At 35.4% G+C, this 23,616-nt stretch overlaps 1 protein-coding gene across 5 annotated transcripts in view; it reads right to left on the bottom strand.

Annotated features, from left to right (window-relative positions):
- Positions 1-23,616, bottom strand: part of VPS13B (vacuolar protein sorting 13 homolog B) — a 690,921-nt gene that overhangs the window by 654,142 nt on the left and 13,163 nt on the right. For all 5 annotated transcript variants that reach the window (XM_037048269.1, XM_037048268.1, XM_037048265.1 and 2 more), the window contains exon 4: positions 8,744-8,864. In XM_037048269.1, coding sequence (XP_036904164.1) covers positions 8,744-8,864 — 121 coding nt within the window. The remainder of the gene's footprint in view (positions 1-8,743; positions 8,865-23,616) is intronic.

Raw genomic sequence — 23,616 nt, 5'->3', positions numbered from 1 at the left:
ACTCCATGCCTTACAATGTAACAGGTGCACCAAGACAAAGAAATATGGCTGAAAGCAAAGAACAAAGCTCCAGAAAAAGAGTGAAACGACGAAGAGATAAACAACCTATCAGATGCAGAGTTCAAAACACTGGTAATCAGGATGCTCACAGAATTGGTTGAGCATGGCTACAACATAGAGGAAGAAGTGAAGGCTATGCAAGGTGAAATAAAGAAAAATATACAGGAAACCAACAGTGAAGGGAAGGAAACCAGGACCCAAATCAACAGTTTGGACCAGAAGGAAGAAATAAACATTCAACCGGAATACAATGAAGAAACAAAAACTCAAAAAATTGAGGAGAGGTTGAGGAACCTCTGGGACACCTTTAAACGTTTCAACATCCAAATTATAGAGGTGCCAGAAGGAGAAGAGGAAAAGCAAGAAATTGAAAATGTATTTGAAAAAATAATGAAGGAAAACCTCCCTAATCTGGCAAAGGAAACAGACTTTCAAGAAGTCCAGGAAGCTCAGAGTCCCAAAGAAACTGGACCCAAGAAGGAACATACCAGGGCACATCATAATTACATTACCCAAGATTAAAGATAAGGAGAAAATCTTAAAAGCTGCAACAGAAAAGGAGACAGGTACCTACAAAGGAGTGCCCATAAGACTGTCAGCTGATTTCTCAAAAGAGACCTTGTAGGCAAGTACGGGCTGGAAAGAAGTATTCAAAGTCATAAAAGGCAAGGACCTAGATCCAAGATTACTCTTAGCTATCAATTAGAAGCTACCAGTTAGAATGGAAGGGCAAGTAAAGTGCTTCCCAGAGAAGGTAAAGTTAAAGGAGTTCATCATCACCAAGCCCTTATTACATGAAATGTTAAAGGGACTTACCTGAGAAAAAGAAGATAAAGAATATGAACAGTTAAATGACAACAAACCCACAACCATCAACAACTGAACCTAAAAACACAAAAACATACTAAACAAACAATAGAACAGGAACAGAATCACAGAAATGCAGATCATGTGGAGGGTTATCATGAGGAAGGGGAAAACGGAATGAGGGAAAAGGCACAGGGAATTAGAAGCATAAATGGTAGGTACAAAATAGACATGGGAAGTTAAGAACAGTATAGGAAACGGAGAAGTTCTGTAAGAAATGAACTTATACGTACAACCCATGGACATGAACTAAGGGTGGGGAGGAATGCTGGATGCAGGGAGAGTGCGGGGATAACGAGGAGAAAAAAATGGGACAACTGTAATAGTATAATCAACAAAATATACTTAAGAATGAAAAAAAAGAAGTCATATATAATGAAGTGTTCACGTACTAAGAGAGACCATATTTACCAGAAACCTTTTTCATGACATAGTACTAACTCCCTTTCGGTGATTATCCTATACTACAGGTAATGGTTTCTGTCTACTTTATTAAACATTTACCCATATGAAACTACGTTAGCATATGCTAATTATACTATATGTTAAAAGAATAGCTTTAAGCTTCTTTTTGAATCTGCTATTTCTACTTTAAATAGCCATAAGAATATTAAAAAGTTAGGCCTGGAGGAAAAAAATAGGAAAAACATAACCATCATATCAGATCCAACTAGTGCCACCTACTAATGCATCATACTGAAACAGGGTAGGGAATGAAGTTTGAATGAGGAAGAAAATGTAGGCAGAGTTAAAGAAAGAAGAAAAAACAATACAACAAAGGAGACAGAAAAAGTATAAAAGGGAACAAAATAGATAAAAATATAATGAGAACACATAGAAATAAGGCAAATCAGAAATAACTGTTTTTACAAAAAAGCTCAAAACAACAAAATTAATTTCTTTCAACATTCTTTTTCTCCATAGTTTGCCTCAAATGCCCAAAATTTTTCTTTTAGTTTCATGCTCTTTTGGGATACTTCATATTCTCAGGAGTTTCTCACACAATAAATAAGAATATAGATACATTATTGAGGAATTTAATTGAAAATATAAATAAAACTAAATATAAACAACATTTAAAAATGAGAAAAAGACTAAAAGCCACCCTGTACTCGGCACCTGGCCAGTGTAAGTCAGTTGCTTGGGTGTCATTCCACAAACTTAAGCATTGCAGGTATAATTTCCAGTTGGGTTGCAGGTTAGGCCGCCTGTCAGAGCATAGGAGAGGCAACCAACCGATGCTTTTCTCCTTCTCTTTCTTCCTCCCTTCCCCTCTCTATACCCTCCTCCCTTTCTCTCTCTCTAAAAGCAATAAAAAAAATTTCCTTGAGTAAGGATAAAAAAATTAAAATAAAACCTTCACCTTCTTTAAGTGCATTTTCCACAATAGAAACCATGTAAAAACTAATTGAAATATTAGCTATCTCATGAAATACCTGTTTGTAGTCTTTAAACCAGAACTTTACTGGACAAAACAGAATCAACTTCTTCCAGCAACTGACATTTTTAAGACCTACTGCAAGAAAGCTTATTCAAATCTATTCAACCATAACATGTTTGCAAAAACCAACTCTTCATTCATTCCCAATGAACAGAAAAGCGAAGGGAATGTAAAACCACTAAGTTCAAGTTTTCCGATACATAAAAACTATCAGCACCTTTTAGAGTGCCAATTACCACGGTATAAAATTAACATATAGAATATCAATAAATTTAAGGTAACAAATACTATTTTTATGAGAATACATACTAAAATAATGCTTAACAAATTAAGCTTCCAAAAGAAATTTTATATATCAGAATTTTTAATCTTAGAATGTACAGGGGTGGGCAAAAGTAAATTTATCATTATAATACAAATAACACGATAATTAATAAATAATAATTTAAGAATAAACTTGCATACTCACAAGTGCAAACCTACTTTTGGCCATCCCTGTATATTCCCCCATGCTATTTATTACTACTCAACATAGATGTTAAAAAATAAAAATCCTGTTACTAAAAATGGAACATAACTAATATGGTTTTCTTACTTCTGAGAAACCTGTCATCAATAGGGAATTTGTATAAACCACTTAAGGGTTCATTATCTTCAAAACAAAAAAAAAAGCAAACTCTCAAAGTACTAGAGAAAATGTATTTTGTAAAGCAATACCAACATAATACTGTAGGTGTATTTTAAATGACAGAACACTAATGCTGGATTTTTCATTTATTCTTTAATATTTTTCCTCAGTTTCTCATCATAAAACTGACATACAAATTGAGAGGAATAAGCCCATTCACCAAAAGAACCAAATTTCTAAAAATAGCCTTATGGCTATTTAATATTTAATAAAAATATTCTTATGGCTATTTAATTTCTACATCTACAGGAGACTATGCACATCCCCTCATTAAAAATGCAATGCCAAAGAAACAGTGACTATCCAATGGAATGAATGATGCGCCGTCTCTCACAGATGACCCTTGGGCATCTGTGGGCCACACTGGAAGAAGAGTTGTCTTGGGCCACACATTAAATACACAAACACTAATGAAAACAAACAAAAAATCTCATAATTTTTACGTGAATTTACCATTTTGTGTTGGACCACATTCATAGCCATCCTGGGCCACATGTGGCCCATGGGCCTCAGGCTGGACATCCCTGAAAGCTACAGAAAGTATCAAACGACAGATCTATTACCGCTCATCACTCCATATTTAGAGATCCCCTGGGAGTATAACTGTTCAGACAACGTAACAGTAATCCACGTCTATTCCACAAGGATCTGAAAGGACAAGGCTACTGTGTGGATGAGAACCTACAAGATATCATATCAGTTGGTTCTTTTCTCCTGTTACCAGTCAATCTTGCCAGAAGATTCTATTACCCAACTTTCTGCTATCCACAAACCCCATTCCTCCAAATACATACACAGATTCCCATAGGGTCAGATAAAACACTAAGAATTTTCACTGACTTTGTTCATGTTCTTCCTCGTGTTTAGAATACTCTTTGCCCATTCTTCATTCTTGCTCAAGCCCAGTATGACTGTCCCCTCCCCTCTGTCTCCTTCTCCAATGTTCCCCACCCTACACATCAACATTAAGGAGACTTGCCTCTACCATTTCTCTTATCCTAATGTAGTCACAGAAGTTCTAAACAACTAAATAAGGATAAAAAAGAGAAATAACTGTATGTATTAACAAGGAAAGGACAAAATTATTCATTACATGAAGATGATTATATTTTTATGTGGAAAATACAAAAGGTGAGACTGAAAAATGCTGAATACTGATCAGCTGACAAAGTGTAAAAATTAGCTTTTCTACATAACAAAGTGATGAAAAGAAAAAATAATAATAATAAAAACAGTAATCCTAATTAGCAATACATGACAGCATTTTTCATCCATAAAAGTTTCAAAGAAGTGTTTCTTAATAATAAATAACAGCACTGGACAAAAATTGTGCTTAGAAAAAAGTACTGTTAACAAACTTCACACAGGAAAATTTGGCCATACATGCCAAAAAATTAAAATTATCCCTAATTTTGATTCTATAAACTGTTAAGAATTTCTCCTCAGGAAATAAACAGAGGTTTATACAAAGACTTACCTCCTAGTATGTTGACTAGCACATTTTACAAAACCCAAAATGAAAACTAACCTCAATACCAAACAAAAAGGTATTGGTTAAATAAACTTAAGTTATACAGTGGAATATATCCCAATGACTAAAATATTGATGTAAAACATATTAATGTCCTATAAAATCATGACATGACATTAAATTTAAAAATGCAAGTTACAAAAAAAAAGTATGTGTGTATATGTGCATGCACAACCCAAAATGTTAACAGGCTCTAGTCCTGGGTAAGATAAAGTAATCACAGTCCCCATTATCTTTCCCACTGAATGCAGTCAAAAGACCTGGAAAGAGTGTATTTCAGGACTGGGTGTATGTCAGGAGTCAAGTTAAAGTAGATACAAGGGGCGGAATAGAAGAATGAAAATACGAGCTTATAAAGGTATAACAAGTAATAAGATAGTAGAGGTAAATTCAAACATATCAGTAAAACACTCTAATTTAATGGTATTGTACTAAAAGGATGCTCAAAATGATACCAATTCTCTGAAATCTGTCAAGACTTCCTTTTATACCAAAGCTTCCTTCAATGTCTGTAGATACCCCATGTGTTCATCAAAAGGATGTACACTGTCTCATCTGCTGAGTACAGAGTTATACATATACCTACTGAAACAATAGTTAATTTTGATATTCAAAGATACAGTCATGAAATTTTTTTTCTGCTTGATCTAGCACACTTCAAAGTTAGGTTGTTAGGTACATACAAAGTCATATATTTTTTGGAGAATTCTCAGTATCTCTATTATGTATGTTCTTTAACACTATTACCTTAGGTTTTATTTGCCTGATTTTTATGCTACAAATACATTATTTATTTTTGGACAGTATGTGTCTATTATGCCATTTCCCATCCTTTCACTTGCAATCTTTCTTCTCTCAGTTTTACCTGTGTATTTTGAAAACCACACACACTTGCACATAACCACTCCTTGTTTTAGCAACCGAAAGATATTACTGGTACTTCCTTGGCGTTCCTCTTTGCTTTGACTTCACCCTGTAGTTAGTAGTTTAGGAAGTCTCCTATACTAAGCAGTTAATTCTCTGAGGGCAAAGATAGTGTTTGATTAGCTGGTCCAGCACACTCTCATTCACACAACAGTATAGATTTAGAGAATTGTATAGCAAGGCTCCACTAAGCAATATTTTGAAACTGCATCTAACTAGAATGACATAAAGGCTCTCCAATGATCACCTTTTCTGTAATAAACAAAATGTAAATATTATGTATCTTAAAGGTTATTGAAAACTAACAGTTTGAAGCATATCCTACTTTAAAGCCATTTTAGGAAAAATGCAGAAGCAGCCTGTTGTGGGCTGCTTCTTATAATGATCCTCAATAAAAGCCAAAGGCAGTACACTTAAGAGAGCACAGAACTGAATAATCCAGGTATCTAGCTTAGAAGTGGCATGACTTTACACAGGTACAAAGTTTAGAGAATAATGAGGAAAGTATTCATAAATTAATAAGTAAATGAAACACCCTTAAACTTCATCTCTAAATACAAGCTATCAGCATGTCTTACAGGATATGATATGCCCACAATTCAAAACTGTTATTATTAGCAATAACTGAAGGTCCTGGACTATATATTATTAACTGAAATAAAATGTGTATGCTTCAAATCAGTCAAATTCAAACTCTTTTGACCCTGCTCACAGTATTTTTTAAATGATGTCAAAAATATTACATCATCACCCAGCACAAATGCACACATGAGAAAGTTTCTGGAAATATTACTACCCTTTACTGCATGCTGTACGCTATCAGGTTTTCTATTCTATGCCGCACATTTTTTTTCAATTCTGCCATGACCCACTATATTGCCTTCGCAGTGCACTAACCGGTCAGGATCCATAATGGGGAAAAGACTATTCCAGTTATCAAGAATAGAGATTACAAGGGAAGTACTAGATATCGACTCACCATCTTTTTATATTAGAAAGCCTCCCAGTCTTCAGGGAGAAGTCTTCTGGCACCATTTGCTTCACCTCTAAAAGGCTGTATTAGGTACATAATTTCATAGCCCTCCTCCCTCAAAAACATGTTCTAACATTTCGAACAAAAATAACAAACAACTATTGGCTACAGGCAACACCAAAACTTTTCTCAATAAGCATCTCTAGATTCATGCAAATGTTCAAACTCTAAAACTGTAAGCACAGATACTGGAAGAAATAATGTTGCTCTAGAAAATTTTGAGGGCCAGAATTCATCTCTACAATAAAAGAACATTAATATGGTTCCAGGGCAGAGTAAGGTTACCAGAAATGAGTCCTCAAATAACTGTATGAGTTAACCTTGAAGTAAAATAACTTACCATTATCCAACTGGATTCTCAAATTATCCCTTTTTTTCCTTTGGCAAGATTAAGTTTAGCGGCTCTGCCTCCCAGTAATTGCCCAGCAAGTTCAGTTACTTCCTAAAATAACTCCTTAACTGTGATTTATGTCAGCAAAAAAGAGGATATGAGTCCTCCCATTAGGTAAGGCAGAAAAGCAGATGTTAATTCAAAGCTACCTCAGGTAGTTCAGGTAGAACACAGCCCTGTTTTATGCCACTAAAAAATGTTACATTTATGTTTTTATGTTTTATGCTCCTGAAGTAGACTGATTATCTCAATTCTAACTGCCACTGTAAATTCTAATGCAGGCTCAAAAAAAAAAAATCATTAGAAGTCTAGGACTCAGGCCCTAGCCAGGTAGCTCAGTTTGTTACAACCTCCTCCTCATACACCAAGACTGCAGGTTCAATCTCCAGTAGGGCAAAACAAGAAACCACCATAATGAATATGCATAAATAAGCAGAACGACAGGTGGATGTTTCTAGTTTGGAGAGGTATAGGTAATCAGAAATTTGGAGGGGTAAAAGTGTTGCCTAATTAATAAATAAAAACAAGCTACAGTTTAATTTACAAGTTAATTTAATATACCACTAATTTTTTCCCAAGGAGTTAATTCGCAAGAAAAAATTTAGGAAGTCCCAGAACCACCACACTACTCTAAGTAAAATTCGAAATGTTCAGTATTGAAGTATCTTCTAGCATCTTCTCCAGCAATAGCACTTTATTCTAAAGTCAAAGGATTACCAAGGCCTTTTAGGTAGAGAGTTTTGAAGAATACAAACCATCAGCATTAACATCACTCTAACACCAGTTAAAAATGTTCAATTCAGCCCTGGCCTTGGAGGCTCCGTTGGTTGAAACGTTCTCCCATACTCCAAAAGGTATGGGTTAGAACCCTGGTCAGGACACACACCTAGGTTGCGGGTTCAATCCCCAGTTAGTCCAGCTGTGAACAGAAGGCAACTGATGGATGTCTCTCTCTCACTTCAATGTTTCTCTCTCCCCTTCCTCCCTCTCTCCGTTAAATCAACAAACATATCCTCAGATAAGGATTTAAAAACATGTTAGAACATATATTTGAGGGAGGAAGGCTATGAAATTATGTACCTAATACAGCCTCTTAGAGATAAAGCAAATGGTGCCAGAAGATTATAAAAATTAACTAAGTTAAAACCAGCGCAGAAGGCCCTCAAATCTTTAACACAGAAAACAAGTATATAACAGTATCACCTTCATCTTAGGGTAAAAAAAACTGATAAATAAAATCAAAAGAGAAGTGACTGATAAGCAATCCCTAACTACAAAAAGACACCAATGCACTTGGAGCACAGAGCTAACATATGATGATCTTTGTTTTTTTTCCTTCGTTAAATATTTGTCAAGGAACTTTTATGTGTAAGTCACTACTGTTCCAGGTAAATAGAAATTTCAGGAAATAGAAGAGATGGTCTATCCCAGTTACAAAATTCTGTGTTTCTGTTAGTGAATTTTACACATTCTAGAAACTCAGAACACTCTAGTGTCTTTCCTGTACTTATCAAGAAGTGAGGAGAACAAAAAGACTATGAGTGGGAAATCAGAGGCAAGTTTTGGCAAGGAGAGGCTATAAAAAAGAAACTCAAGAAACAACCGACTGCAAAAGAGATTCAAATTTAAATGAAAGACATTCATCAGGGCTCTGGATTCAATCTGTTCTGAATTCATGCAGCAAATGCACATGCACATTAAGTCTAAATGTTATACGGCTAAAGCATAATGAAGGAATACATTCTACAAAGGGTCACAACAATTAACAACAAGTGAATTTTTGGCTTTATAAGCCCATAAGAAGTTACCTGGTGGTAAATCAGGATCTGTGGGAGTAGCCTGCTGAATTCTTCGAGGTTTTACTGATGATTTTGTGTTCTCAGTAGTACTAGGGTTGGTAGAATTAGAACCACAGCTTTCATGGTCATCCTGTATTTATTTTAAAGAAAGAGACAAATAAAAACCATAAGACTTCCTTTACAAAACAAAAATTCTTATTCAACAACACACTAAGAGAATGATACAACAAAAGATGAATCTTTTACATGATAGCATGGCTTCGAATTCTAGTGGTACGTTAGCAGAAGAAAAAAATTGTTTAAAACTCTAATATAATCAAACAGTAAAAAATTTACTGTCATAAACAACAAAGAAACTTTTTGCATGAACTTACATTCTTTTTAAGTTAATGCAAAACAAACTTCACAATGGTCCATTTCACAAAATAACTTCACTATTCAGTCTTTATAATGACATCTTCTGTTATTTCGGGGGATGTTACAGTCTCTAAATACTGAAAGACTACCACTGTGAATAAAACTTTACTGTAATTACTTTTAGTTCAACTGACATCCTTAAAAATGTCTGCAGTCACACACTTCTGCACAACGTTAACATTAAAAGCACACTATTAATTTTTGAAACATATGGTTGTCTCAAAAGCCCAGAAGTAAAACATGTTCATTAAAGACATGTGAAAAAGTTCCAAGTGAACTGCCAAAACTAGCATAATTATGAAAATATTTAACACTGAAACCATCTGAAATCACATACTGTATATAGATTACAGTGATGTCATAATAAACATGCAGCCAAAATGCACTAAAACTACTGCGGTCCAATAAATCTGGCATGCACAAGATGACAAACATTTTAAAGCAAAAGAAAGAAGCAGCTATTTTTATTTTATTTTTAAAAAATTATTAGTAGCAAAAAAGGGTAAAGTACATAGGCTAAATACAATACTCAAGTAGTTAAAAAAGACACACAGTGAATAAAGTTTCCCTACAAAAGCTTCCCTACAAACTACACATTTATATTATTCAAAAGAAAAACAAATTAAATAACTTTATTTGTTTAAGCAAAATTTATAATAACCCTGAAATTTAAGTGTGCTTTAAAAATTAGCATTAATTATGGTACTTACGAAAATATATACTATGAAACAAACATTACCAAATGTGTAAACACTTCTTTCTCAACTATGGTTAGGAAATTATGGCTGCACATACAGTATAATTAGAAAAAAATCCTTTTGATAATTTGAGCTTGTTTTTATTTCAATTACATTTTAATTGCACCAATTAGAATTCAGCTTCCATTCAATCCTGACCCAACTAAATTAAATTAAAAAATAAAGCAAAACAAGAATTGTAATATTTAATATTAAAACAGGAATTACTTCTATCATTAGTTTTAACTCATCGGCTTTTAACCAGTATGCATCACGATGAACTATTATACATTCAACTTCATTGAAAGTTTCTAATTCTAATAAAAGGAACTCTGTTCTGAAATACACTAGCTAAAATGTTTTAAGATAATTTTTAATCCCAAACATATTACAGTTATATATTTCTTATTTAAGTTGCAATTTTTCCAAAATGTCTGGTAAGTATATTTCATGGCAAAAGAATGTTTCCTCTTGAGGACCACATAGCTATTTCTGAAAATACTGCCCTTTGCTCCTAATGAAAGAATGTCATTTCCTTATAAAAGGTCCTCACAGAGGAAAAATGTAGGAAACAATGTACGTAAATAGATCCATTACTTCCATACTGACAAATCACGGGATCATGAAGCATACTTTTCACCTTAGCCTTCATAGGGCAAGTTAATTTAAACTTAAAAACTATCAACTCCCAGACTCACCCATGGCACAAGATTGAAGAAAAAACTGAAAAGAGGTGAATGAATCATTCCGAGTCATTTAAAAACGAAGGTTAAAAATGTAAGAAAGGGTTGCAGAAGGAGAAACTGAGAGGTAGGACCACGAAGTGATGTGCTTTATTTATGCTTTTCACCTTACAGCACCAAACTTGAAAAGTAAATAAAGTCTAAAGATCATGGCAGTTCTGGTCACCAAAAGCTCCTGAAACAGAGTGTGAGGGCCTAGGAAATAAACTCCCATAAAGCTCTTATGGACATTCACCTCTATCCACTCCAGTGGTAAGAACAGTGGCTATTGTCAGATGCAGTAAAGAATGTCTAAAAGTAACACTGTACTTCAGAAAGTCAAAGCCAATAAAGTCACCAAAGCAGAGGTACACACTGGGAGAACACAAGGGAGAGCCAGGGAAAACACATGCACTTGCTTTCATGATAAAAAAGAGAATCTCTGATTCACCTCTACCCTGACAGCATATTAATAAACTTAATCTTAGTCACTGAAAAATGCCAAGGCCCTGACTGGTATGGCTCACTTGGTTGGGTGTCATCCCAAAATGCAAAAGGTCAGCAGTTCACATCACGTGTCAAGGCACGTGTCTGGGTTATAGGTTTGGTTCCGGCTGGGGTGTGTACAAGAGGCAACAGATTGTTTCCCTCTCACATAGATGTTTCCCTTCCTTTCTCCCTCCCTTCCCCTCTCTCTAAAAATAACTAAATAAAATCTCTTTTAAAAATGCCAACTATGCTTAAGTAAAGGAGGAATGAGTATGCCCCCAATCTCCTCACGCATCAACTTGAGCCCACAGAGGCGGCTTCCATCTTCCCTCCCATCAAGAGTGGGGATGGGGCTACGACAGGCTAAGGAAGGAGAGGGGACAGTCCCATGCATTCTTCTACTTCACCTTCCCAACAGGAGGACTAGCTAACCTGTCAGGCCAAAGCTGAACATTCTCTAGGCTACATTTTAACCATGAAAAAGATCACTGTACTAACTACAAACAGCTGTGTGGTAGGGCCATCTTCTACCTCTGATACCCATGCTATTCAGCAACAGGACCAGGGCCATTTTCCCCAATGATATAATCTTTATCCATCTGTCCCTCTGGTTTCTTTTCACACACATAGCCACCTGACCCTGGTATTGCCCCATGCAAAAACAAAAAATAAACTATGCTAACAGCATCACATTGGGGAAAAATTGTTCTTTATTATTGCTTTTGGCATACCTCTCCTTCATATCAGGATGTGAACATCACATTGCCAACATCTCCTCCTCCCTTCCTTCTAAACTACTCACTTGAAGTGGTTAGGTCCACTCTTAAATATGGAAAGTGAAATAGGCCGAAGTTAAGGTAGAAAAGAACAAAAGTATACACTGAGGCACTCTAGCCTAAGCCACGTTCCACCATGTAATTTTTAACATGATTCACTCAGGGGAATTGGGTGCTTGAATAGAACAACAAAATCATATGTATATATATATATATATAATACTTTATATATATAATACTTTATATATATCATACATATATATATCATACTTTGTTTTCATATATATATATATATATATATATATATATATATATATATCTTCCCCCAGCATGTAATACTTATTGAGGTATTTATTTGACGGGAAAAAATGAGTAGCACAAACAGATGGTATCCTTCTAGGCAGTTTACTTAGCTACTTGAGAAATAAGGCTTATAGGAATAAAAAATTAAGAGCAATTTAAGTTAGTTGGCAATAATATATGTCACAAAGAAACAACAGTGACCTCTACTGTGCACCTACCTGTGTCAGGCCACAGTATTTTAAAGCTGAGGAAATCAGGGCTTAAGAAGCCCTGAGGCCAAAAGGACAGGAAGTGGAAGAGCTGGGGGGAACACCCAGATCTGTCTGACCAACAAGCCCTTCCTATAACCACTAAATTTGAAAAGAAAGACCAGAAAACAGGGAGAAGGGAAGGAAGAAGGTAGGAAGCAAGAAAAAACAGACAAAAGGAACAAAATTATTTATTTACAACACTCCCCATGTGTCACCTACTTCTAATAATCGCATTACATTCACAACTCTTAATCCTTTTAACAAGGCTATGAATCAGACTCTATTCTGTGTGCAAAAGTATCCCCACTTAAAGATGGGGCGTGAAGAGATTAAATGAATAGTTCAAAATCAAGCTGCTACTAAATGACACAATTCTAACCACCTTTCTCTATTGCCATGCCTATGAGAAAAGGCCAACTAAACAGCATGGTTAGTACTAAGTACCATATCCTCTGAGAAGTGATGAAAATATCTCAAAGAACATAAGGTTTTGCAAGACAGGCCTGCAAGCGGGCGAGGGGTGGGTGATGGTGGGAGATTTCAATAAGAACGGTAGAAAGGGAGAAAGCATGTACCTTATACAAAAGAAATAAGTAGTGCAATTTAACTAAAATAGAGAGCAATAAAATATTAGGCTGTAAAAAGAAGCTAGAGCAAATGGTTTCTACAATGAATATCGGTCCAAGAAATTTAAGCTTTATTCCACATATGGCAAGCAAATAAAACTTAATAGTAGGAAATTAAGAAGATGAAGTACTTCATTCAGGAAAAAAAATCTTCTGGTTATGTGACAGAAAGCAAAAGCAGAGATCCCAACAATTGATAGATTATAAAAGGTTAGAAATTAAATGATGAGGAAAGTTAGCTATGAGATTTTTTTTAAATGCTAACACCTTATATTCAACATGTTTAAAACGAAACTCACTAACTCCGCAAATGACCCTGTTCCTTTTCCCTTACCCCCCATCCCCCCGAAAAATCCTCTGTCCTCTACATTCTGGTTCAGTCAATGACGCAACAATCTCAGTCTCCTGAGAAAATAAAACATGCTTTAACTTTGCAAAACAATGCTAACAAGCTTTTAAAATGTCAGGGTAGAGATGCTTGGTGCCCTGGCTGGTGTACTCAGTGGATTGAGCTCAGCAGGCCTGCAAACCAAAGGATTGTGGTTCAATTCCCAGTCAGGGCACATGCCTGGGTTGCAGGCCAGTTCCCTGCAGGGAACGAATGAGAGGCAACCATACATTGACATTTCTCTCCCTCCCTTCCCCTCTAAAGATAAATGAATAAAATCTATCAAAAAAAAAAAGGAGATGCTTGACCTTCAATCATACAGGATGACACTAGTCATCCTTGTCTCTAAGTTCTAGACTTACCCAGAAAATAACCAAACGATTTGTTTTTTTAATCTAAAATTTAAAATAAGTTGGAGAAGAGTCATCACAGCAACAGTGACTTGGGCCTGATTCCACTGTCCTCCAGCTTCCTGTGAGGCTCTGAGAAAGTTGCAACCCATCCCCTCCCTACTGCTCTTATTCCCTGGAACTGCACTTATTCCCCCTCACACACCCAAAACAAGAAGGCACACCTTGCAGACTCCAAATGCTCTTTTGCCTTCCTGGGAAATCCTACACTCCCCCAACATCAACAAGGTCCCAGCCATGACATGCCTCCACAGTCCGTGAATTGCATTAATGTAAAAGAAAGTGGTGTTGGGAGAGCACCACACTCAGATCTGCAGGAAGAGGAGGAAGAGGATGGCTAGACTGGCAGTGGAAGACAGCCAAAGCTGACAGCACCAGGTATTTACCAAGTAACTATCTGAAATGTGAGTTGGACATCAGAGGAACGGGGGCATGAGAGCTCCCCTAGGTCTCTCCTCCTGAAATTTCAACAAGTTGAACAGCTATTACTCAACAAAGGATTCCCCCTGCTCAACATACAGACACACCTGAGAGATCTGCACATTGAAGCATCTAAAGCTGAGCAAGCAGGAACTAACAGAAAAGCGAGAAGGGAGGATGGCTCAGACTGGCCAGGGACACAGTCCTGCATCCAGGAGCTCACTGTCTGGAGAAGGGAGGAAGTTGGCTGTGAATGGCACTTCCTTCAGCTTGGAGGAGCAGAGACTCAGTGGCCACTCCTGCAGAAGTAGCAGAGCAAGCTGCAGCTAAGCTGAGAGACCTGGGCAGGACACAGCACAAAGGTCCTACCACTGCTGTCAGGTGCTCAGCTTTCCAGACAAAGAAAGACAGCCACAGAGACCCGCTGCCCTGTAGATCCCCACAATTGCTTCCCATCGCCCTTACTGTCAGGTTGCAGCACATATCATCTGCCAACCAGAGGACTATTACTACAGAATCACTATTTTCCCAGAGTAGAGGGCGCTCTCTCTTACTGATCCCCAGTTAGAATGTGGCAGTTGGGGATCCCCCACCTGAGAGTGTGAGATCACCATAACAAAGAAGGCAAAACAAAGAAGATGGCCAAATTTCCCCCAGACAACCCCACCCCCAAGCATCACAGCTATACTGAAGGAAGCTAGAGGTCAGCTTTTCGATTTCACTGCTAAAAAAAAATAGTGATTCAGCACCACCTACTGGAAAAATAAAGACCTCTACAAGCCACTAATACAAAGATGCCTAGACAGAAAAGGAACCCATCAAACACCAGGGATAACAAAGGTAGCAAGGCAACTCTAAAGAAAATTTTTAAAAATATCCAGAAAGCAAACATGAACACATGAAAATATGCAATATAAATTACAGAGAATTCAAGAGTGTACTTCTGAAAACACTCAACAAGATGAGAGAAAATACTGACAGGCAGTTTAACACACTCTGAACGCAAATTAATGACCAAAATGTGTAATTTACCAAAGACACTGGAACTTTAAAAAATAAAATCAAACAGAGCCCTGGCAGGTGTGGCTCAGTTGATTGAGCACCGGCCTGTGAACCAAAGGGTCACTGGTTCAATTCCCATTCAGGGCTCATGCTTGGGTTACAGGCCAGGTTCTGGGGATGCACAAGAGGCAACCACAAATTGATGTTTCTCTCCCTTTCTCCTTCCCTTCCCCTCTGTCTAAAAAAGAAATCAATAAATTTTTTAAAATCTTTAAAAACAAATCAAACAGAAATCCTGGAGATGAAGAATTCAATAAAAGAAATTGAGAATGAACTAGTGAGCACAGAGTCGACCAGACCGAGGAAAGAATCAGTGATACAGAAGATAAGAACCTAGAAATAATGTAGAGGGAAAAAGAGAAAGACCTAAACATTTAAAAAAAAAAAAGGAAAGAAAGAAAGAAAAGAAAGACCTCTATAAGAACTATCTGACTCCACGAGGAAAAGCAATATAAGAATAATAAGCATACCAGAAGAAGAAGAGAGGAATAAGAGATCGAACAGCCTATTCACACAAATAATGGATGAGAACTCCCCAAACCTGTACAAAGAACTAGATCCACGGATCCAAGAAGCAAACAGAACATTTAATTACCTCAATCCAAAGAGGCCTTCTCCAAGGCACACTGTATTAAAACTGTCAAAAATTAATGACAAAGAAAGACTTCCCAAAGCAGCCAAGGAAAAGGAGGACATGACCTATAAAGGAAAGCCAATTGGGTTTTCAACAAATTTCTCAGCAGAAACTCTATAAGCCAGAAAACAGTGGAACCACATATTCAAACTACTGAAAAGAGAGAAATTACCAGCCAAGAATAGTACATCCAGCAAAGTTATCCTTTAAATATAAAGGGGAAATAAAGACTTTTCCAGATATACAGAGGCTTAGAGAATTTGTCACCAGAAGACGCTCAATGCAAGAAATACTCAAGGGGGTTATTCTACCTGAAACAAACAAACAAACAAAAAAGTGAAGCCGAGGTATCACACTACCTGACTTCAAATTATACTAGAGAGCTACAACAATCAAAACAGTATGGTATTGGCAGAAAGACAGACACAGATCAATGGAACAGAACTGAGAGTCCAGAAATAAAACATGTATACAGGCAGATAATTTTCAAAAAAGGAACCAAAAATACACAGTGGACCAAAGAAAACCTCTTCAATAAATGGTTCTGGGAGAATTGGAAAAGAATGAAACTATCAACAGATTACTGTTTGTCCCCATGTACAACAATTAATTAATTAAAAATAGATCAAAATAACATGTTCTGAAACAATAAATTACATATGAGAAAACGTAGATACTAAACTTATGGACCTTGGTTGTAGAGAACATTTTATGAAATTTTCCCCAAAGGCAAGGGAAATAAAGATTAAAAAAATGAATAGGACTATATCAAACTAAAAAGCTTATGCATAGCTAAAGATTCCAACAACAACAAAAAAAGGCAATTGACCAAATGGAAGATGGTATTTGCAAACAGCTCTGACAAAGGCTTATTAACACCCAAAACATATTTTAAAAAACTCATAAAATTCAACACTGTATAAAAAAATCCAATTTAAAAATGGGCAGAGGACCTGAACACACTCCTCTCCCAGGAAGATATACCAATAGCCAACAGATATATGAGGTCTGTCTGGAATAGGTCCAGCTACTGTTAACAGAAAACAAGGTAGCAAAGACATTTTCAAACACAGTATAGCTGAAATAAAATTGTAGTAAGATGAAAAAAACTACAAAAGATATTAAACGATGATCTTCAAGCTGAAGTAAAATGCTGCTAAATGAAAACTTTGGCCTACATAAACAATGAAGAGTGCTAGAAATAACTATGTGGGTAAATACAAAGGCATTTTGTGGTTGCTAATTTCTTAGAAATTGACTATTCAAAGCAAAATAATAACATATTATGCATCTGTAACATATATAGAACTAAGAATTATAACATTAGTACAAATGATGGCAGATCAGCATACTGTTGTAAGTATACTAAAGGATAATACATTATCCATGAAGTAGTATGTTATTATTTAAAATTAGATGATAACTGAAACATGTACATTGTCAGCCCAAAACAACCACCAAAAAGATAAAAAAGTATAGGGAATAAAGCAATAATAAAGATAAAATGGAATGGCAAAATATACTCAGCTAATCCAAAAAGGCAAAAAAAGAAGGGGAAAAAAGAACAAAAATTAGATAGAAAAAATAGAAAATTAATTTAAAAATCTATCAGACTTTAACCTAACCATATTTTTTTAACCTAACCATATTTAAAATTACACGGAATGTACATAATCTAAAACACTCCAATAAACAGGCAGAAACTGTCAGACTAGTAAAACCCAACTATAATCTGACTATAGAAAACTTAGTTCAGATGTACACTCAGTACATTTCTAAATACTAGTTATGCATGTTTCAAAAAAATCTTGGCAAAATGAATAAGTTCAAGAAAAAATTATTAGTATCTAATTATCAAAGAAAAAAGGCAAAAAATCTTTGCATTTTATGGATTGAAATGAAACCTACAGAACTTGCAAACCAAAAAGAAATTTAAAAGAAAACCAGAAGTTGCAGTCTGCGCTCTGCCTTATCTTTAATGCAGGACGCCTCAAAGCTAAAGGGGAAAAGAGAAGTTGTAACTACCAATAAGCTTCAAAATCTCAAGTATTTTCAGTTCTGTTCACAGTGTTTAGACATATAAATTTAGGGTCCACAACACTGAACACTACAATCAAAGTTGTACTAGCATTTCTATTTACAAGCTCATATTTTAATTCATTCATAACATTCTTAGAAAGTGCTTAATGAAACTGATACTTCCTTACTTGTCTCAATCTAAATGTGACTTTTCATCGTCCTAAAATAGAAGAGCTATGAGAGAATAAAAATACCCCAACTCAGTCCTAACCAGTATGGCTCAGTTGGGTAGCCAAAGTCCCACACAGCAAAAGGTCGCCAGTTCAATTCCCTGTCAGAGCACATGCCTGGGTTATGGATTCAGTCCCCTGTAGGAGTGCATAAGAGGGGCAACCAATCAATGTTTCTCTCTCACATTGATAGTTCTCTCCCTCTCTTTCTCCCACACTTTCCCTCTTTCTAAAAAATAAATAAAATATTTTAAATACTCCAGCTCCAAAACGATCTTTCCAAGAATAAAAACAAGTATAGGAGAGAAACTCCTCAAAAACATCTAACATGGCAAACAAGAATTAAAACTTCCTCAATAACTAAATTCTAAAAAATGTATTTAACCAAAAATCCACTTTATGCTAAGCTTGGTTTTTGTGTGGCTTAAATTTCAAACTTATACATCAGCATTTTTCAACTCTTTTCATTTCATGGCACACATAAACTAATCAGTAAAATTCTGTGGCACACCAAAAAATATATTTTTGCCAATCTGACAAAAAATATGTATAATTTTGATTCATTCTCACTGGACAGCTATTGTTGTGCAGGCTGTTGTCATTTTTTTATGACAATCTAAGGAAAGAAATCAATGCCCCTAACTAAATAGTCAGGTCATGCATGTTTTAAAAATTCTCATAATGCACGGCTTGTACAGCAGCACAACAGTGGAAAATCACTATTATACATGACATAATGAAAGACTCTGTGATTTATATCAATGCATGTATTTTTTAAACAAACAGGTCTTTAGATCAATGTTATCTTCCAACCAGCTAACTCCCCTTCCACTACTTTTAATTGGGATGCTTGCAAACACAGGTAAAGTTCAAGAAACAATGATTTCTTCTGTTCTCAAACTTTCATTTTTTTAAAGATTTTAGTTATTTATTTTTAGAGAAAGGAAGGAGGGAGAAAGAAACAGAGAGAAACAGCAATTGTGGCTGCTTCTAACATGCCCTCCACCAGGGGACCCAGTCCTCAACCCAGGCATGTGCCCTGCCTGGGAATCAAACTGGCAACCCTTTCACAAGCAGACATTCAATCCACTGAGCCACACCAGCCAGGGCTGTTCTCAAACTCTTAAAGCACATATTACAGTTTAAAACATTTATTGTCATATTCATCTATCCACAAGTTATTTGTTTGTGGTTTTGTTTTGTTTTTTTTTATTTCCTTTTCAATAATGTTTTTAAATCAGTTATTTCAGCTCAAAAACAAACCTAAAACAAAATATTTTACCCTCGAAAGGTTCTAAGACTACAAATTTTCTATGCTAAAATTAAAATCATAAACCACTCAAGATATAGCAATCTTTCCTTAAAATATTCAAAAGGAGAGAAATGTTTGTCACTAAATCATCAGTATTTAGTACAGCACTCAGTAAAGATTTCTTGAGTGAACTTTTCAACTTTTCCTTCAAATAAAGAAAATTAAATATAAAGTGATAATTTTGAGCATGCTTACCCACAATTACTAATGTCCAATATACACTAACCTTCAGTGAAACCTAATTTACTAATTATTTTAGTATATGATGAGCTTGACAGACAAGCATTTAATCTCGAAGGAGAATCTACATTAACAACACCATGATATCATCCCAATCATCACTAAACCAAAATTCCAGAAGTCATCCTTGAACCTCAACATCCTCTCTACATTTTCTTCCAGAACCTGTGCTCAGTTCTCCATGCCCACAGCCCAGTGACTTAATTCTATCTAGTCCCCACCATTTTTCTCATTAAATATCACAAAGTGAACCTTACTAAGTATCTGAAATCACCTCTTGCAATCTATCCCTTCACTCTGAAAAACCTGTCATCTTCCTAAAATTCAATCAAGTAGTTTACTGGCTTAAAATAATTCAATGGTTCTCTACTCTGTACCAGTAGTCCTTAAATGTCTTGCTCTCAGGACCTTTAACCCATTAAAAATTAGTTAGAGCCCCCAAAACCTATGGGTAGACTATATCTACCCATATATAGCATAGGAAAAGTAAAAAAGAAGAAAAAGTTTAAATATGCATTATATATGTATTGTTTTATAATTATTTTTAAATGAATCATCACATTATAAGTTACAAAGTTTTACACTTTATGAAAAACAGCTGTATTTTCCAAAACAAGAAAAATTTACTAAGAATAAAATTATTTTACATTTTTAAAAATCTGGCCTAAAAGAAAATAGCTGAATTCTCATTATCTGCTTCTGCCTTCAATCTGTTGCAATATCAAGTACCCTCTGGAAAATTCAACTCTATCCTCATAAACAAATGATGAAAAGAAGTAAATTATGTTTTAGTATTAGTATAAAAACAGTTTTAACTTTATATATACCCTAAAAAAAACCTGGGAATCCCTAGGGATCCTCAGATCACATTTTCAGAACCACTGGATGACAGCAAATTCCAAACTCTCTTGTAAGGTGCACATAAGTTCATGATCTGAGAGAGTCACTGAACTTGATAGAACACAGATTTGAAAAAAATTACCCACTGCAACACAGAGAAACAAAGATAAAAAACATGAAAGGTTTAAATGTGAAAACTGAGAGAGTCTAAATGGGAAAATGGGAGTTTCGTAAGGCAGAAATAGGAATAAATTAACATTCTAAGAAATAAAGTGGAAATTTTACAGGAGTAATCAAAAAACATCAATCCTTAGATAAAGGAAGCACAATAAATCCCAAGGAGGATAACAAAAAAGAAATTCACTCTAGAGGTACTACTGTGAAACTGAAGAATACTACAGACTAAAAAACAGAAAAAAATCTTATATGCAACTAGAAAAAAATATATATATATGCTTTACAATAAAATGACAAAATGACAACACCACTGAAAGGTAAAAACCTCAACTGCGAAAACAGAACTATTTCAATAGTGAAATAATAATTTCAAAGTACTGAGATAAAATAACTGCCAATGTCATGTGACCAAATAAATGATCATTGAAGACTGAGTATGAAATAAAGATTTTTTTAAACAAATCAAAACTTAATGGACCAATTACTAGTAAAGAGATTAAACTGGTTATTAAAACCTCCCAACAATCAAAAATCCAGGAGCAGATGGCTTCACTGATGAATTCTACCAAACATTCAAAGGTAATTAATATCAATCCTTCTCAAACACCTCCCCAAAAAATAAAGAGGGAACACTTCAAAACACATTTTACAAGGTCAACATGTCCTGATACCAAAATCTGACATTTTTAATTTATTTTTTTTTAAGATTTTATTTATTTATTTATCTTTAGAGGGGAAGGAGAGAGGGAGGGAAACATCAATGTATGGTTGCCTTTTGTGAGTCCCCTGCTGGGAGTTGGCCTGCAGGGAACTGGACTACAACCCAGGCATGTGCCCCGACTGGGAATCGAACCGCGATCCTCTGGTTCGCAGGCCCGTGCTCAATCCACTGAGCTACACCAGCCAGGGCCTGACATTTTTAAAGTTATATATGTCTTGGTCCTGAGAGCAAGACATTTAACTAAGGATGCCACAAGAAAATAAAATTACAGGCCAATATCACTGATGAACACAGATGCAAAAATCCTCAACAAAATTAGCAAACCAAATTCAACAATACGTTAAAACAGCAATTTTCAACTTCTTTCATCCCATGGAACACATAAACTAATTACTAAAATTCTGTAACACACCAAAAAATATGTTTTTTGCTGATCTGACAAAAAACAGTACGAATTTGGATTCATTCTCACCAGATGACTATTGTTGTGTTTGGCTGCTGTCATTTTTTTATTAAACAATCTAAGGGAAAAGAGGCCAGTGCCCCTGACTAAATGGTCAGGTATCACATGCTTCAAAAATTCCTGTGGCACACCAGTGTGCCTCCTGCTGTACACAGGTTGAAATCACTGCATTGCCATGACCAGGAAGCTCAGTTGGTTAGAGCATCACCTCAGTATGCCAGGGTTTGACCTCCAGTCAAAGCACATAAGAGAAGCAACTAATGAATGTACAAATAGGTGGGACAACAAATCAATGTCTGTCTGTCTCTCCCTCTAAAAATCAATACAAATTTTTTAATTTCCTACTCTACTAATCAAAGCTTAAAATAGGAAAAGAAACTGTTTAAAATGTGTTTCATCTATGTTTTCACTGAAAAATTAATTCCAATCACTGGCAAGTATTGCTCTCCAGGGGTGCAGTGGTGTACTTTGCTGAATAATTTGTCCAAATGTCAGCTGCAATTCTCACAATTCTTTCTACCTCAAAATTTTAAACATCTGTAAAAAATACTTGTTGTGAGAGTGGTTTACAATCATGACACTTTGACCTTTTGCTATACACACCACAAAATTCAGGTCTCAAATACCATGCAAGCAGGAAATCTGATCATTCCTGCAGTAGCCATCTGCATGGTCCAATATCAAATATTAGTTCTAGGTGGCACTAAGTCATGTGTTACAAATCTTTTTCTGCAGCCTCTATAATTAGTTGTAATTTGCCTTTTCTAAAATGTGTTTCTTATGGGACATCTGGCCTTGAAACTTCCACCTACCCGTTGAAAAAGTACTTAGTGTCTGGATTTTTTTCTCATTATTATGAAGCACTGCATGGGTGGCATAACCAAGTCCAGACTCTCAAAAAAATTAAATTCCAAGGACAAATGATGATTAAGAACCATTTAAGTATTACCATATATAAAAGTAAAATAAAACTTTGTTGCAATATTACTATCTACAGATTTCTAAACCAATCTACCAAACATTTTAAGTTCACAAAATAATTTTTCATGGACATATACATCATTGGTCTATTACTTCCAGGAATTACATTAGTTAAATTATACTGGATAATAGAGGTTTGAATCAAAGATTTCATTAAGGGAAAAAGAGATTTCAGCCCAGTCAGTTGATATGACACTCAAAGTTATCTACTTAATATAGGAAATGATTTTAATAATTCATAAGTAACCTTAACTAATTTCACAGAGATTTACATTATACCTAGGATATACTAAAATTGCCTTAAGATACTCATGAAAATAGTCAATTTACTAATTTTCTTCATGCCAGAAAGTCTTCCCTAAAGCTGAAAGTTAGATGAGGGTTAAGGAAAAAGTAATGAAAATAAGTGACAGCTACTACTGTTCTGCAAGATAAAAGTAAGCAGGTCACAGTTATGCGGCTCTCCATACCCATTTGCTTCCTAGATCAGAAAATTTTTGGTAGAAAGGCCTTAAAAATCAATATTACCCCATATTAAAAAAACACACACACACACACACTAAGAAGAAATGTCAGATGGGTGAGAGAAGAAGTAAGTCTGAAAAGAGTCACTTTCTGATACCAAAAGTTCAACAACAACCATGAAATTTGTTATATAAAGGCA

The sequence above is a fragment of the Sturnira hondurensis genome, unplaced genomic scaffold (assembly GCF_014824575.4).
Source record: "Sturnira hondurensis isolate 20B ecotype Veracruz unplaced genomic scaffold, ASM1482457v3 Scaffold0006413, whole genome shotgun sequence".
NCBI lineage: Eukaryota > Metazoa > Chordata > Mammalia > Chiroptera > Phyllostomidae > Sturnira > Sturnira hondurensis.
This window is presented reverse-complemented; position numbering and strand designations above follow the sequence as displayed.